This window comes from Rhea americana, unplaced genomic scaffold (assembly GCF_003343005.1).
Source record: "Rhea americana isolate MKP2758 unplaced genomic scaffold, rheAme1 scaffold_6, whole genome shotgun sequence".
NCBI classification, from domain to species: domain Eukaryota; kingdom Metazoa; phylum Chordata; class Aves; order Rheiformes; family Rheidae; genus Rhea; species Rhea americana.
This window is the reverse complement of record NW_028186756.1, coordinates 917273-933773: the sequence shown is the minus strand read 5'-3', so window position 1 is coordinate 933773 and position 16501 is coordinate 917273. Positions and strand designations below refer to the sequence as shown.

At 38.9% G+C, this 16501-nt stretch overlaps 1 protein-coding gene across 1 annotated transcript in view; it reads right to left on the bottom strand.

The window, feature by feature from the left end:
- AMMECR1 (AMMECR nuclear protein 1) overlaps window positions 1-16501 on the bottom strand; it is a 76638-nt gene that overhangs the window by 12943 nt on the left and 47194 nt on the right. Inside the window, exon 3 of the mRNA XM_085319619.1 lies at window positions 1715-1829. Coding sequence (XP_085175745.1) covers window positions 1715-1829 — 115 coding nt within the window. The remainder of the gene's footprint in view (window positions 1-1714; window positions 1830-16501) is intronic.

Here is a 16501-nt window from a genome sequence, read left to right as displayed (position 1 = left end):
CCAGTCTTTTCAAGGGAGAGTGGATTTTCTGAGCTCAGATTTTGGCTTCAGATTTTTAAGGAWGACTATTTTGGGCATCTTAAAAGTTTACTATTGAGAGAATAAAATAGCATCTAATGATAATTTTAGTCTATAGCATGAAAATAGTTAAATATTACCTGACTCATCATGCTTCCACATTTTGAGTGCATACATAGCCTAATTTTTAATAAATTTAATTAAATGGTTATATCCAAAACATCACTATGTTACRTATCAAAAGTTAAACTAGTAAAACAGGGAGAATTCTACCAGTTAAARTTTTGACTTCTAGTCTTTAAGGTTTAATATTAGAAGTCATTACAGTTCTGAATACTTGAAAACATGGTTTAAAACAAAGATACTTTTAGGGCCCAGAAGCAAGACAAGAAATGACTCCCCTGAAGAACAGTTACTTCTTGTTTAAAACACACAGAGTTTCAGCTAAGACTTATCTTTTTATCTGGTGTTAAGTAATGAGTAACTCTGTTTATGGTGAAAATGCTGATTAATCCCAAAGAAAATATACATTCATCATATTCTGCAGGAGGAATCAGAGGATAGGAAGCCTTTGTCATGATGAATTGTACAGGAAACACTTTTTTTWAATTTTTCAACTATCATGAAATTCATACTGTTGAGGTGGCTGGAGACCACCACAGCAGGGCCCCTTACCATCTTAACAGTGAACAAACTTTCCATTCAATGTGTTTTTATTGTTGTGTATGCTCAACATCCTAAGTATTTAGTAGGACTAAGTTATTATTAAAGGGAAATATCAGAACTTGTGTGTCATCTCTGGTATTATACCATGTCCTCACTGTCACATAAAAATTTTTTTAAAATTGTCTCATATATCTACTCTAATATAGACTAAGAGCAACACAACAGTTATACTGGCTGAGATAAAAAGTTCATCTAAAGTCCAGCAACTTGTTTTTTTGTAAGCATCTAAGAAAAAAAATAGTGAAAGAGCATAAGAAGAGAGAGTAACACTTCCTTTGGTACTCTTTCCCCCAAAAGAGTCTAAAAGCAGCATTTGCTTCTTAATCTGCGACTTATGCTCACAGAACACATGCAGGTTTCCTAGAATCAAGCAAGTAAAATAGATTTTGCTCTATGCACAATTAGCAAACAAAACCTAGTGCAATGATTTACTTAGTCACACTCTGTAAAGGGCATGTGGAGCCTGTGCAAGCCAGGCTCTGAAAGCAAAGGCTTTGGGAAAGCTAAATGGCTCATTCTTACAGGCTAAATGAAATAGCTTGGTTTGAGATTTCATTTTTTGCAGAAGCACGTATCAGGCTATTAGCTTTCATACCGTTATATCCTCTTTCCAGACTCACTAGAGAAACTYGGCTGGTCGGTCCACTTAGCTATGTTGCAAGAAAGGTCCAAGGACACTGTCACTCAGACGATACCTTGCATTATGGAGTCTTAGAAAAAGAGATAAATATCAGCTGTGCAGGCCACTTTTTATTTTGCCCACGTAAGTGTCAAGAAAACAACTTTTTATTCCATTTTCATCACTCAGACTTCCAAGATGATGGTAATTCTACCAAAACGATCTCTTGCACAGATTGCAAAACAATGACAACTATACTAAATATATGCAGATAATTTAAATGTTATGYCTTTTGTTACAGAGGCTTATGGTATCAAAGTAATTTTCTTAAAGGATATCTGAAATCCTTACCTCCCAATCCATGTAGTCACATACATCTTCAAAGTTAGTGAGTAGRGACACTGAGCAGAAAAGCCGTGGCAGCTCATCCCTCGTCATTGGGGGAAAACGACTATCTTTAAGGGCACTGTTGAAGACAAAACACAATTTCAAAAGGGCTTTTTTTTTTCCCCTTTTTTGTGTATGTTTAAGTTGAAGGATCTAATGAATCAAATTAAAAGCATAAAGTACAACCCCCTCCTCCACAAAACAAAACCAAAAACCTGATGAAATGATGACCACTCTGATAATTCCACTGTCAATGCAATAGTATACTCAACTCCAACTTCTTTCCTTAAGAGATTTCTTTCAGGTTTGTTGGTTGGCCAGTCAGTAAGTGCTCTAAGTTGTCCTTCCTGAGCTGATTTTGCTACTGTGACAATCTTATTAGATGAAGCAACAGAAAGTTTTTCCAAAAAGTTAAAGAAAACCCCACAAGATAAAGCAAAAACAAAAGGTCTTCCTCCCAAAATATAGTAAAACCCTTTCAAAAAGGTTAAATTATACAAYACTAAATAATAGGGGAAATTCTATAGCCTGCAATAACCAAACCAGTAATCCAGTAAATGCAGTAATCAAACTGTAGCACTTGTTTAACAAGTCAGTGAAAAAAAAAACTCAAGCACAATATTCTTCAAACAAGAGGAATATCCATGCTTACTGCTGACATTGAATACAAAAAGGTAAAAATATTCAAGGGTACTACAGATCTGTTAGCCTAMAGGACTTGAAGCTGTTCTGCAAAGCAGAGGTAATGATTAGTAACACAGAAGCTTGCAAACAGCTAAGTCTCATGCTACAATACCAGTATACGGACAAGCACACATCTAATGGGATAAAAGTCAATGCAAAGAGAAACTATCCATGTACAAGTCAAAGCCCCTTGAAAAAGTAAACATTTAACAGAGACACAGTAAGCAATATCAGAAACAATAAAATTGTAAGAGCCTGTTTGCGTAGGTTTGGTTCAAGAACCCGTTAAGCTGGAAAGGTGAAGGTTAAAGTGAGTCTGGGATCACATCATTGCTTATTCTGTTAAGATCTGGGCTATGTCATACACAAATACAATCATGCTTATGTCCAACAAAAGCAAACAGCGATCTGCTAACTGACCCTTTTGGCGAAGCAGAAGAATTTAACATTAAGAGACTTGTAAAGTACTACTAAGTTCTTCAAGTGTCTCCTTGTTTCACTTAACAGATCAATCCTGTTCCTCTCCCTGGCACAGAGACATGCACTGCTGGATCAGACACAGTCAATTTACATGAGGAGTAGTATAAAACTTTATCAGGGCTGACCAAATAATAAAGCATACAGGAAAAAAAAGGCAAGTCTAAGCTAGAGGAAATTACCATACRTATATCCAATACACTGCATAATTTAAACAGAACTTTTTTTCTTCCTGGAGAAAGTCAAGGTTTCTTTCGACACGGTATGATTACAAAAAAAGGAATATAATACTGGAATTATTAGGGGCCCTTCTCCAAGCTTTGGTATTTTCACATTATGAAAGAGTAAAAAGTTGAGAATTTCATTTTGGAGACAAACTCGCTGTATAATCACATAACGGCCAGTGGGTCTTCTCTACCAGCACTGAGGAGCAACTCCAGGCAGTGTCAGTTAAAGCTGCYGCAGACAGGAAACATGATGTTGGGACTGTACCTAACCACTCAAACAAATCTTTCCAAAAAGCTAATTTACGTAGGATTGATAGGGCTAYGCAGACCCGCAGAAGAATTGGGAACTTCAGATGGGACACTAGGGAGATTCAAAGCATAAGGGCAGAAATATTTAATGACAACTTTCACTGACAATATATCAAAAGATGATATTCCCCAAGATACCCTGGCCAGGATTTGCAAAGCCACCTTTGTAACTGCTGGGAACCACAATTACCTTCCTCCCTCGCCCCATGTCTCGGGGCAACACCCGAGACCAACCTGTACAGCCCCAGCAGAAGAACAGCAAAAGGCAAAAACCTCAACAACCCATTCAGCCTTCATATCCCTCCACGTGAAGGAAGGAAAAAAAAAAAAAAAAGAGTGTGTAAAGGACTCTACGAGGAAAAGGACAGCTGTACTGCATCAAACCAGAAGCCCATCTAGCCTAGTAATCAACAGTAGATACCAGAAGTATTGAATATAAGAGTAAATACAACACTAAATACCCAGGGATGCTTTCCTGGAGTGCTCTCCTGGAATCCAGCTGCTTACAGTTCAGGGATTTTGAGCCAGAGATGATATCTCTGCATTTAAAAGCTCTCCATGGGTTTATTAAATAAAGTGCATAGGTATATGCTCTTGATATTTCACCACATCTTTTAATAAAATCTGAAAAGTTATGTTCAGAACCCCCAAGCCTTTTATAATTTGACGGTTAAGAAACATGCTACCCAAGCAAAATCCACCACTACTGCAAGTTTGCTTACATTCAAATTTCTGTTTTCCCCAAGGTATACAGTACCGCTGTCACGCAACCAATTTATTTGAATACGCTACTGAACAGCGCTTGGAGACAGGCATCGTCTCATTAACGAGCCCCATACTCCAGTTTGCAAAGCTACCTTTGCAACTGCTGGGCACCAGAGTCACCTTCCTCCCTTGCCCGGCTTCTTGAAGCAACACCAGAGATCAACACGAACAGCCAACRGATATTGCCAATACTTGTTAAAATTCATTTTTCTTAATTGACGCAACAATCTTTTCATGCAAAATATTTCATATTCTCTACRACTTTACAACCTTCAAAAAATCATCAATTTGTGCAAAAATACTTAACAAATTTAGGAATTTATGCAACTTTCACTTCCCCTTCCTAAAGCTGCTAAAATACTCTTGTGAATTTAAGCTTGTTGAGGCAAAGGCTAATTAGGGATGAAAGCCCATGCRGATCCCAGTAACATTAACAGTAATTCTCAGGTAAATTCCCAGTTACTAAAGAGGAAGAACTGCTGAGCCGACATTACTAGAGAGAAACCAGCCTTAATCTAACACACCTCTAAAGAAGTAGAGAAATAAGTATATCTCACAAGCCATGTCTCAGCTAGCCTGCTCAGACGTGCTGATAATAGTCTGAAACAAGATAGGTGAATCATTGCTCATTTGAATATTGATAAAAATCTGCAATATAAAACCTTCATGTGAATACAGTGGAAGCAGAGAGGCACATATAAAGGCAAAAAAGTGTCAAGCACATAAAATGAACAAAATAGGTAACTTCCAGTGCATTGCTCTACTTTCACTAAAATTTAACTATGTGACTAACAAGCTGAATGGGCTAATTGCATTAATCAGTAATATAAAACTAGCACAAATATCTTGCTTGCATGCAGCTACCACACAATAGCTGACACGCTGCCCATTAAATCGTAGTGCCATTTCAGTTTTACCTGAAGCAATTCTTTCTCCGTTGCCAGGTTTTATTTTATCTGTAGGGGCTGCTGATAAGGTGCTCCTCAGCACCCCCATCGCTCCACACGCCCGGGCACATACCCTGGGATAACGTTAATGCTGCCAAAGAAAAGTGAACTATCTGGCAGAACAAGCTGATCAGAGATTTGATTAAAAGTCTGGGAAACGACTGTGCCTGGTACATTACTCATCAGTATAGAGCATTACTACTACTGTATGCCTCTTTTCCCTGTCTCCAGAGCCCATATTACAATTTGTTTTCATTTTTCAAAACAGCTTTGTCTTCATCCTAACACAATTAAATCTAAGATTGATCTGGAGAAATTCATGYGGACAAAGAATCAACAACTAGAACAAAAAGTACTGAAGGAAATGCCAACAAGAATGCATTAATTTATACTGAATTACACAGAATATACACAATAAAACTACTCTGTCTGGTAATACATTTATGAAACTRGTATAGTCAACAATTATATCAGTTGTCAGAATAATTAGACCTAGCTTAAACTTAACAACCCTGCTCTAAGGAGTTTGATCTAGGTGCATCACATAGTCCTTTAAAACTAGGACATGTTTACCCCAAGTAAGTGCTGTATATTACAGTTACAGAGTAGCAGACTCCTTACTGGTCATCTTTTTATTAATAGCCTAGTTAAAACTCTAAAACTGATGCTCAGACATCTGCTGAAAACTTAAGAGCTGACAAGCTTGGTATCACCTATTCCCAGATAAACTGTTTTTTCCACTTTTGCATGTTTTAAGGTTGGTTAACAGGAGACGCAAACACMTCTTCAGAAACACCTCTCTGCAGAATACAGCCACTATCCCTATTTACGACTGTATTGATTCAGTAAGCCTTTATCTCTGTAGGCAGTGAATAAATCACCATGGACTGGCTGTCCTGCCCACGTCAGTGAAACCAGGGGACGGTGTCGAGTGCAGCGGCACACTGCGCAGAAGCTGCATCCTCAATGGCTCCCGGAGCCTGGCATCACCTTTCGGAAACGCCAGCGGATCTCACGCTTCCCCAGCAAAAGCAAGCTTGCACAAGCTTTACTTTTGCTYTTCCAGCTCTGGGGAAAGAATTTGGGTTTCTAGAGACAGCAATTCGGTACTTACCAAACACTGAATACATTCTACAAAGAAGCATGTATGCAAATTTGGCACTTCTGCCTTGCTCATCCTGTTAATACACCTCTCGGTGACTGATTAGAGTAAGAGACAGACAAGATAACAACACGTGCTTGGTTTCACAAAAATTCGTTGTTTATCTGAGCTGTTCACATTGAAAAGCTACTGTGTCACTGTGTACAGCCACTCCTGATTTTTACAGGATACTTTGTTTTGTTATTTGATGGAAGTATTACTTTTGCAGTATTAGAACATGTTTTTACTATCTTATTCAATARCATTCTTCTCTTAAACTTTGCACGTATTGTGCCAACTAAATGGAAGTACATTGTACTGAAGAGTTGAAAAGAAGCAGTGCCCAGCAAGAGGAATTCTAGCTGGCCAATACAAGGACATTAGTTTTTCCACATGGAGTCCTGCTTCATGTTAAAAATGAAGCAGGCAAAGTCAAAATTGAATCCTGTTCAAAGAAAACTATTTTTAGAAGACAAAATGCATGCACATACACGCACAGCCTTCCTAGTTAAACTAGTTATATCTATGCAATCTTGAGTGTCCTACTAAGACAGATCCAGTAAAGAAAAAAACAGTGTTACTCATCTGTCAGTTTTTAAGTTGAGCCACATTACACCAATCTCAGCTTCTACTTAAATGCAAATCATCTGTCCATAAGCTCTCCAAAAATTTGTTCTTGAATAATTTTATGTTYCATTCTACACTTCTCCTTTGTATTCAGGGTATAAAAAACTCAGTAAACTCTTTAAAGACATTGAAGATACTTGATGGGAGGACAATTGTTCAAAGTATTTTGAGTTATTGCAACTAACAGAATGAAATTTAGCAAAAAATAAAATTAAAGTTTTTATTTCTTAGGACTGCATCTTGTTACACTGAAATACTCCTCCTGGGAAGCTCCTGAAATCATTCTGAAAAACAGTACAACTGRGTGAACCAAAATGCAATATATCACTGTGTTGTTGATCTGCATAGGCTATTGAAATGCTAAAAATAAAATAAAACCCCACAACACAACTTCAGTCTTTCAGAACCCCTGGCTATTAAACGTGATGTGGCTGTTGGGTAACAAACAATAATACAGAAATAAGGAACAGCAATGAAGCTGCAGCACTCAGCTTAGAAGTGCATCTTAGGGATTAAATATAAAAAGTCCTTTAAAAAGTTTGCTGCATCTAAGCATTACAAATAGTAAGGAAGAGAACAATTTTCTCACTAAACTCTGCTTCTTAGTGGACAATCACCTCTGCAGACCCCAAGTGCATACAGGGTCTAGGCGAAATTAGATGGAATTGTGCAGGTTACTGGAGTAGCACCTGGWGCTTAAACACAGAAGCAGCAGAAGCAAAGGAAACTTTCAAACACTGGGCACGATCTAAGTAATACTCTGCTTTTATAGGAAGTGAAAGCGAGGCAGAGACACGCCGTGAGTCACCACGCCGCTGGGGTGGCTTGGGCGGTGAGTCAGCGACGAGAACAGAACCCAAGATCCCCGACTGCTGAAAAACTACTTTTTGTGACAGCCTCTCTTTCACAGTCTGCTCAGCCTACAATGCAGACACTCAGCCGCCTGAGGACTAACCAAAATAGAACTGGTAAATTTAAGAAAGTTAATCCAATTTTTCAAAAAAATACATTTTCAATTGCTTTTTCGGTTCACTCTGCCATAGTCAATTTTGTCTTAATCAAGCAACTTCCAATATTGAGCACAGCTAAACCAAACCATGTCGACTTGACGTTATGGTAAACAACATTTCCCTAAATACTCTCAGTACAGATATGAAAAATAAGTTAAAGATCTGATTACAAACTATTGCCCTCTTTCGATAAACAGTAAACCGGYGCTAGCTCTGCGATTCATTAAGTCCTCTGCCCACAGGCTACGCGCTCTGAAAACCCTTCCCCTCTCGCAGCCGGCCTAACCCTGAGGCTCTCGGGCCTTTCACTGAGAAAAGCATACGTAGCAGAATTACCCTAGAAAATCCTTTATATAAAGGAATGGTCATGTCAAAACACTGACCCAAAGGGCCTAGATATTGTTCTTCAGTTCATTCAAAACATCCTGAAATTAATGAATGGCAAACTCCCTGGATTTCAGAGAACAGCAAGGACATATGACAGCAATGAGACACACTGGGTACCAGGCTTAAAAAAAAAAAAAAAAACACACACACACAGTTAATCTTTATTGTTTTTTTCTTTGCAAGGTAAGGTTACTAACCACAGAAAGTAACCGAGATTTTTTTCACTTTTTCAGTAACTTCAAGAGGAAGAAAGAGAGAAGAGAGAACTTATGCAAGTCACCAGTATTTCTAATGAAAAAAAAAAAAAAAAAAAAAAAAAAACACATACACACAGTTAATCTTTATTGTTTTTTTCTTTGCAAGGTAAGGTTACTAACCACAGAAAGTAACCGAGATTTTTTTCACTTTTTCAGTAACTTCAAGAGGAAGAAAGAGAGAAGAGAGAACTTATGCAAGTCACCAGTATTTCTAATGAAAATCATCTATCATAATAGCAGAGACTAAAAAAACTAACAGCTTCCAAGTTGCAACTGGCAAATAATTTTTACTTAAAAAAAAAAAAAAAAAAAAAACACAACACAGGGCAGAGCATGCGCCTCTTCACAAAGCATGATTAGGATGAACAACATTCCCGTAGCTGAACAGGGCCTGCGTGAAAGCCTTCAGTAACTTATTTAAGACCGACAAAAGTTGCCAACATAAAAAGATATTTCAAGGAGTCATTTACATGCATCATCAAATCACTTGAATGCAAGGAAAAACGCGTTTATATTGTCTTTTTGGTCAGACTACAAGATTTCCAGGAAACAAAACAACTGTGAATGACGTGTTTTTCCTGAAGCCACCCTTACATTTGGGAGGCAGAAAGGGAAAGAACAACATTTACACTTCCGGCACATTAGGTTGCTAAGTGCCGGGCATAAAGCAAGAAGAGAAACGCACGCTTGTCAACACGTGSTACAGACACCGTCCTCTTAAGTTGTTAACCTACTTAATTAGCGCAGTGCRGCAGGTAACAGCGTTTCAGGTAGCAGAAATAAAATACTGATCTGGCATTTTGGTTCTTTGAGCAATTTTTCAATCTCCTGAGAAGTGAGGCACATCCGAAGGGGTCTCTCTCAACCTCTATCTCCAACCCCGCCACTGTCTTCATGTTCCCCGCAGTTTGGATTCAGCCATCTACTGTAAAAGGAAGAAGGAATATTCTGACACTTAATTTTAGACAATTATTTTAGCTTTGAAAAGAATAACATTCCCTAAAGGACAACCCATAACACGTAGCTAAATGAAGTGTTCAGAGGGGCCCATTTGAAAAGGCGATCTCCCTTCACTGACCGAGTACGGCAACTGAGCCTCACTGCTGGGCAACTAGAGATGCCTGAAGGAACCATCTAGATGCGTCCCCAGATGTTTTTTCTCAGATTTACAAAAATACGAGGAAATTGTTAGTAGGGAGCTTACCCACAAAGCTGCGCTAGCCACAAGACACACACCTGGTTGGTTCAAATTTACCAACAGTAATTAAGCTTTTCTTTTTTAAGCTATGTAGYATAGGGTATTGTCAGTCTTCTTGCAACAGGCAGAATATCACTAGAAAATAGATTAACACACCAATTAAAAGAAAATACAATCAGTGTCCATTATCTATAAGAGTAGATTAAGAAATGGAAAGAAATAACAGAGTAGTGCTCTGTTTCAAGCATTYGCCTTTGAGAAGCTTGAGTTTGTTCAGAGTGTTCTGAAGGACAAACCAAACGTACGGGGTTTTCATCAACAGTTTCAAATTGTTGAGTGACAAGGAAGAAAGGGACCTCCAGGCAAAAGAAGAACCCACCAGAAAGAGAGGAACCTTTGTGTGTTCACGTCAATAGTTTTCTGAGCTTGTCTCCCACTCAGATAACAGCGCCCAGGGGCAAGAAAATCTAGGTTTCAAACCTTTTGGAGTTCAGATGTTGAAAGATCTAAAAACTTGATCTTCAGGGAGCTTGTTCAAGTCAAGGCTCCTAAACTTCTTGGTTTAATAAATAAATAAACAATCATTCCTCTAAATCTAAGAACTAAAATATGCTTTTTAAAAATGAGGGAGAGAGAAATTTCTGAATCAATACTGCAATACTGCAGCTTCTGCAAAACAAAGCAGAGAGAATTTACATCTTCCCCCATGGGACACTGTCAACCTTAAGCTTTATCACAGAGGTGCCCAAGAGTAGGGCAGGTTTAGCTCAGTTGGTTAGAGTCTGGTGCTGCTAACGCCAAGGTGGCGGGTTCAATCCCCATATGGGCCACTCGCTTGACAACTGGACTAGATGATCTCCAGAGGTCCCTGCCAACCTTACCAATCTATGATTGTTCAAAGAGTGGTATGGGTTAGACCACACAAGTCACCTCAAAATGCTACACGCAAGTCACCTCAAAATGCTATGTTGTCAGGAGCAAACCCAGAGTTGCTGTTGTGGCCATTGACAAGCCCCAGTAATAACTTAACACTCTTCACTCCACAATGAAATAGTGTGGCTACTCCAAGAGGAATGCTGAAAAAGTGAAGTTGTAACTAGGGAAAAGTAAATAGGAGTTACATTCAAATGGTATGGATCTATGGCTCCAAACGAGGGATTTTTTGCCAACATTTCAGTACTGAGGGATTTTTGCCAACATTTCAGTACCGAGCTGGAAATTCTTGAAAGGTATGTTTACAAAAACAATAATCAAACACCTGAGGCTATTTGATTAAAAAACTGAATAGATACAACTACAATACACTGCATTCAAATGCTTCCCCATCATTGCCTACTGCAGTTGTACACGATGATAAATACCAAGTTGAGATGGTCCGAGGATCGGCTGTTCATCAGTCCCTATGCTTCCCTAGTCGTAGCAGGCAATTCAATAGACAGTAGGACACAGCAYGTAGGCAAAGGCTTCCCGAAATTTTAAAAAAATTCTTTAATATATACCAAGTTTGATATTGACTGAAGTCACAAGTGAAAAATGATTTAATGGCTTCAATTATATCTTTACTAGTGCTTGTGTGTGTACATTGTACCACCACATACGCAGCTTAAAGATAAGGCATCCTGGTACTACTGCTATCGTTCTAGGACCTTATTGTTTCTCTCCATAGAAACATATAAACTGTTTATTTCCCAATTTTTTATATTAAAAAAAAATCTTCACATAATATTTCTGAGCATGCTTATGATTCCCAAAGAAATACCTTATTTTCATCCTGATATCTTATTCTGGATACCTTGAGTCACGGTATGTGCACAAATCAAGTCTGCAGCCCATGTGGAAGGGCTAACATGATCTGGGATACACCAGAGCTGCTTCTCACTAGGCCTGCAGCCGCCGGGAGCAGCTGGTAGAAGAGCTGCGCACAGAGCTAACAYGCACGTGCATAAGGACCATGGCCTGATGCTCCGAGGGGGATGGTAGCTACTTCCTCAGCTAGGCATGGAGACTTGCATAAATACCAGACAAAACTGAACAACCTCCTCACTTCTCACCAGTACAGAATTTCTGATATATGAAAAAAGCAAAAACAAGGAAAACCCCAACAACCCACAAACACCCATAACTATGGAAGCTATGAAAGTTAAGACTTCCATAAAGCTTGAAGAGCAATGAATAAGAGAACTTTATCAGACTGCTCTGACAACCACTCCAAGAAATATTCCACCACAATCTGAGTGCTWCCAAGTAAACTCAATTTATCATTACRTTACAGTAACGCTACACTGAGTGAACACAACACTTTGAACTCGTTTCTCATTCTTACTGCTGTAATATATTTAGGAAACACTGAAAGCTTGTGTCAAGAGGTCCTTAAAGTTTAGGAGAACTGCTTTGATGTGTGCTGTTACAGCCTTAAAGCAAAAAAACCACGATCCCCCCCCCTTCCAAAAAACAAACCCACAACATAATACTGCAAAATGTCTCGATTACATTAAGAAAGTCAAGTTTCTACGGTTTCAAGTTCYTCCCTTTTTCCTAAAGCCAAACTCTTACTCTACAGTGCTTCCGTGATTCTGCAGGGATTATTATTTTCCTTCACTGGGGGAAAAAAAAAGAACAACCAAGTCAAAGAATCTGCAACRTTCTCATACTGTTTAACGCGACAGGGGGTGAGGGAATCCTTCTGYGTTACTTTAGGACACACAATATGTCTAATACACTCAAACAGTAACTTCACTGTTTAAGTCATAGCAAAGCCTGGGGAACAGTTTAGAGCGATGTCTTTAAAAAGAGGTAGGCTAAATCGAAGATGTTCACRCAACACATCACTAAGAGAGAGGTGCAGCTTGTAGTAAATTACAGCAGAAAGCATGCAATTACTGTGCATTGGCCAGGAGTACCAAAAAGCTTAAACTGGTATGCCCTGTATGCTCCACACTTTGAGACCTGAACAAGATCAGCCAGCAAGAAGGTGGTATCCACACACACAGTTGTTGGTGCTCCGRATGGCTCGGCAAGGACTTTGCACATCACCTCTAACAGTGGTGGAACACAAGGTAAAGCGGTCGCCTGCCGGGTACGTGGCGGTTCCTCCACCGGCACCTCCTCTCGCCCTTTCCCGTTTCCCCCTCACACCTTCCAGCTTCTGCCACCAGGCTGCGATAAATGAGCATAACAGAACCCGGGAAAGCACGACCGTTTTCTGTGCCGCACTCGAGCAAGCACTCGGGAAGCAGAAAGGTGTCAACTGCCATGGAAGTGTCTGGTTTTGATATATATAAAGAAAATCCCCTGCACTTAAAACAACTACACAACACAACACTGTAAGCTATTAGTCATTCCAGATACCTACTAATTTTTTTTTCCCCACAACAAAACTGACCAATATTTGGTGAAAACATGATAAAAAAAACTAGCCAGAAAACTAAGCAGAGCTCCAGCTGGACTAAATTATAATGTCACTAAAAAGCTCTCCAGCAGATGGCAAAATTTAGACAATTAACAAAAGTGAACTGCTCAATTACTATACAGCTTGACCAACGCTAACAAGAAGAACATAAAGATAAGAGTGAAGTCTTCAGAATTCTTTMTACCTCCAACAAGTCTCTCAATATTGAGCTAAGACTCCGGCTTTCAGCCCAAGCCAGATACTGAAGTCAATGCATATCATCATGTAGGACACTTCAGTGCTGTATTCAACCCTCACTGAGTCAATTCATGCAAAAAATTATTCTCCCTAGAACTGTGCTCATCATCATTTTAAAAATGTACAAATAAAAAAAGTATAAAAGTACAAAAAATAGTATTTTTAGTTCTTTATTAACTTAAAAAACAGCTTAAGCAGATATGGAAAAAATATGTATGTTCCCAAACTTCTCAGCAATGCAGTGATTATATAAATATATGAATATAATTTGAACATTCACATGTTCAATTTCCTGCGGCTTGTAGAAAGAGTTTATTTTTATTATACTATTGAAAGCCTGGAACAAATGAGTACTAGATGTTCTCAGTACTACTTTGGTCACTGGAAGTACTATAAACTGTACAATTTCATATAAAAATAGGATGCAACTGCATTTTTATTAGTTGTCAATATGACCGAATTTAGAACAATCAAGACAGTAAATGCTGGGGATGGAATCAAACATTCAAGCTCAGTTTTGATATTCTGCTCATCACAAATACAGGAACTATGTTCCAGAGTCAAGATGACTCAAGAAACTACAGCAACAAATAAGTATATAACCAGGTCAAGCACAAGAAAAGCAAAAGGCATGGCAGAACACATAACAACTGAATTGAGAAGAAAAAAAACATATTCACTCACTTGAGGTGTAAGAATAACTGTTTCATTAAAAAAAAAAGACTGAGAGAACAAAATAGCATGGAAAATAAAGTTATTGACGGATACAATCTGAAAAATGAGAGGTGACAGTATCTARTCTTGAGTTTCTTGAGCAAATTAATAAGTTAGGAGTAACCAGGCTCCACACTGTCTTACAGACTGGAATACAATTACTCATACTACACTGGATAATATCCTGGCCTGTTTCCTAAGATAGGTGCTTCATCAATATCATTACTCAACTTGGATTATGTTTAAACCAGCTGAATCTGATCTAAATGCAATCTTTTACACATACGGCATCTACAAAGATGATAACCATCTGAGTGCTGTCAGTATAGAGGCTGCAATGTGAGCTCATGGCATCTCACCATTTCTCAGTGCTTTTTTTCTTTTTCTTTTTTTTAAATATAGGCACAAAATCAATCCCTTGTGGCATGTCACATGTAGTAAGGCCTCAGGGAAAAAAAAAGCCACTCACTATTTCATGAAAATCTGTGGATACAAGAATAAAAAAAAGAAAAGAGAAAGAAAAAGTGCCTTTTGGTACTACCTCTAGCAGTCCAGTAGTTTACTCCTATGCTGAAGCCACCCTAGAACAGAGGTGTGAGTACAGYTGCATTAAGGCAAAACAGGGGTAATCAACATTTTTTTCTTGTTAATTTTTAATGCGTGCAGGTTTCTTGTTGCATACTTGAATCTCATTAACAGATTAAGCTGCAATCGCTCAATACCTCTACAAAGCACCAGTTAAAAACAGAGCACGCCCGAGCGCTGCCCAACACATCTCCCATGGAAGCTTTGCCTCCCGCCTGCCCTGCCTCTCCTTGCACACACAAACCAGCTGTCCCCACTGCTGGCTTTTCAGTCCCCTTCCTACTCCCCATCCGGCGACTCTGCCGCTCCAGACAGCCGCTCACAAACTCGCCTTTACTCCTTCTCGTTTCCTGCCGTGCTTCTGCACACCTGGGGCGGCACCTTGGCGCAGGTTCTGCGTAGCAAATAAAAACAGCTGGAGCAAAGAGTAAGCTTTGAAATGTAAAAGAGGCAAAAGTTGGGTTGGGCTGGACTACACGTGTCCACAGCCTCCAAAACTTTAGCGACTTGAAGATTCAGGGAATGCATTTAACTCAGTACCATATACTTGAAAATTCAAGCTCAGCTACAGAATAAAGATTGTTACAGAACATGAAAGTATAGCAAAAATACGCCCAACTACCAGATTAACTGAAAAGCAAAATTCGTGCTTACTAATTAAATATTTTACTTACTCTCCTCTTAGAGGAACTACAAGCCAAATTCTCCCTTTACAGGTGATGGAAGTTTTGCCTTTCCTTTCAGAAGAAGGCTCTACAGCAGCAAACAGCTTTATCTGTTCAAGTCTTACAGTAAGTTGACACGTATGCATTTAGAAATGTTTAACTGAGGGAATTATACTGACAGCAACTGCAGTTTGATTATTCCAAGTTAAACAAGGATACAGTGTGGACACAAAAATCTGGCTTAATCATAATTACATCCATTAGAGCTACAATTCAACATATCTATTAAAGTCTTTAAATTTTAAACAGAAATAGGGCTCATCAGCTTTCTGAAAAGCAACTCAAACGGTTCTTCTCCTGAATGTCAGAAACATTCAACTCAAACACAGTTTTGTGAAATTGTGCGTAGCAGTTCTTGGAAGCCTACATTTTTGAAAAATTTATTTCAGGTATTTGCAGGCTTCCACAAAACTGAAGATAGCTTTTATAAGCAACGAAACAGAAAGCCACCCTTTCAGTAACTGAAAAAGCAGAACGCACAGAGAGGGGCTTGCTCTAACGACCGAGGCTGCACGCGGTGCGGAGACCTCCGCACACAARGCACAGCTGCTGCTCTTTGCAATATGGGATTAGCAGTCTAGGTCAAAGGAAAAAAAAGCCTCTCTGTAGCTAAGTGAGCAAACTGCAGAATGCATTCTCAGCACAGACGAGAAAGGGGCATCTAACCAGCTTGCAAATTGTGTGGAAGCTTCTGGGAACAAAAAACAGAAACTACATCAATTCCTTGACAGAACACGTAAAAATAATGCTGGTGAGAAGCAGTGATACCCCGTTGGAGGGCTGAGGTTGGAATGACCTTTCAAACTGTAGTTTTAAAATAACATTTCCCCTTTCCCTTCTGTGTGTTTATAAACATAAAACACACCGTCTTCGATGCAAAACCAATCTATCTGTTGGGCTTTAAAAATAGCATCTGGAAATCACTGGCCTAGAGATAACAGAATAAGTTCTTTTAATTGTCTTTCATAAGAACCAAAACAGTTAAAAATACACATAKGCACACAGCACTTTCTAAATGTATTCAATGTCTTTCAGCCTTCACATAGTTGAGT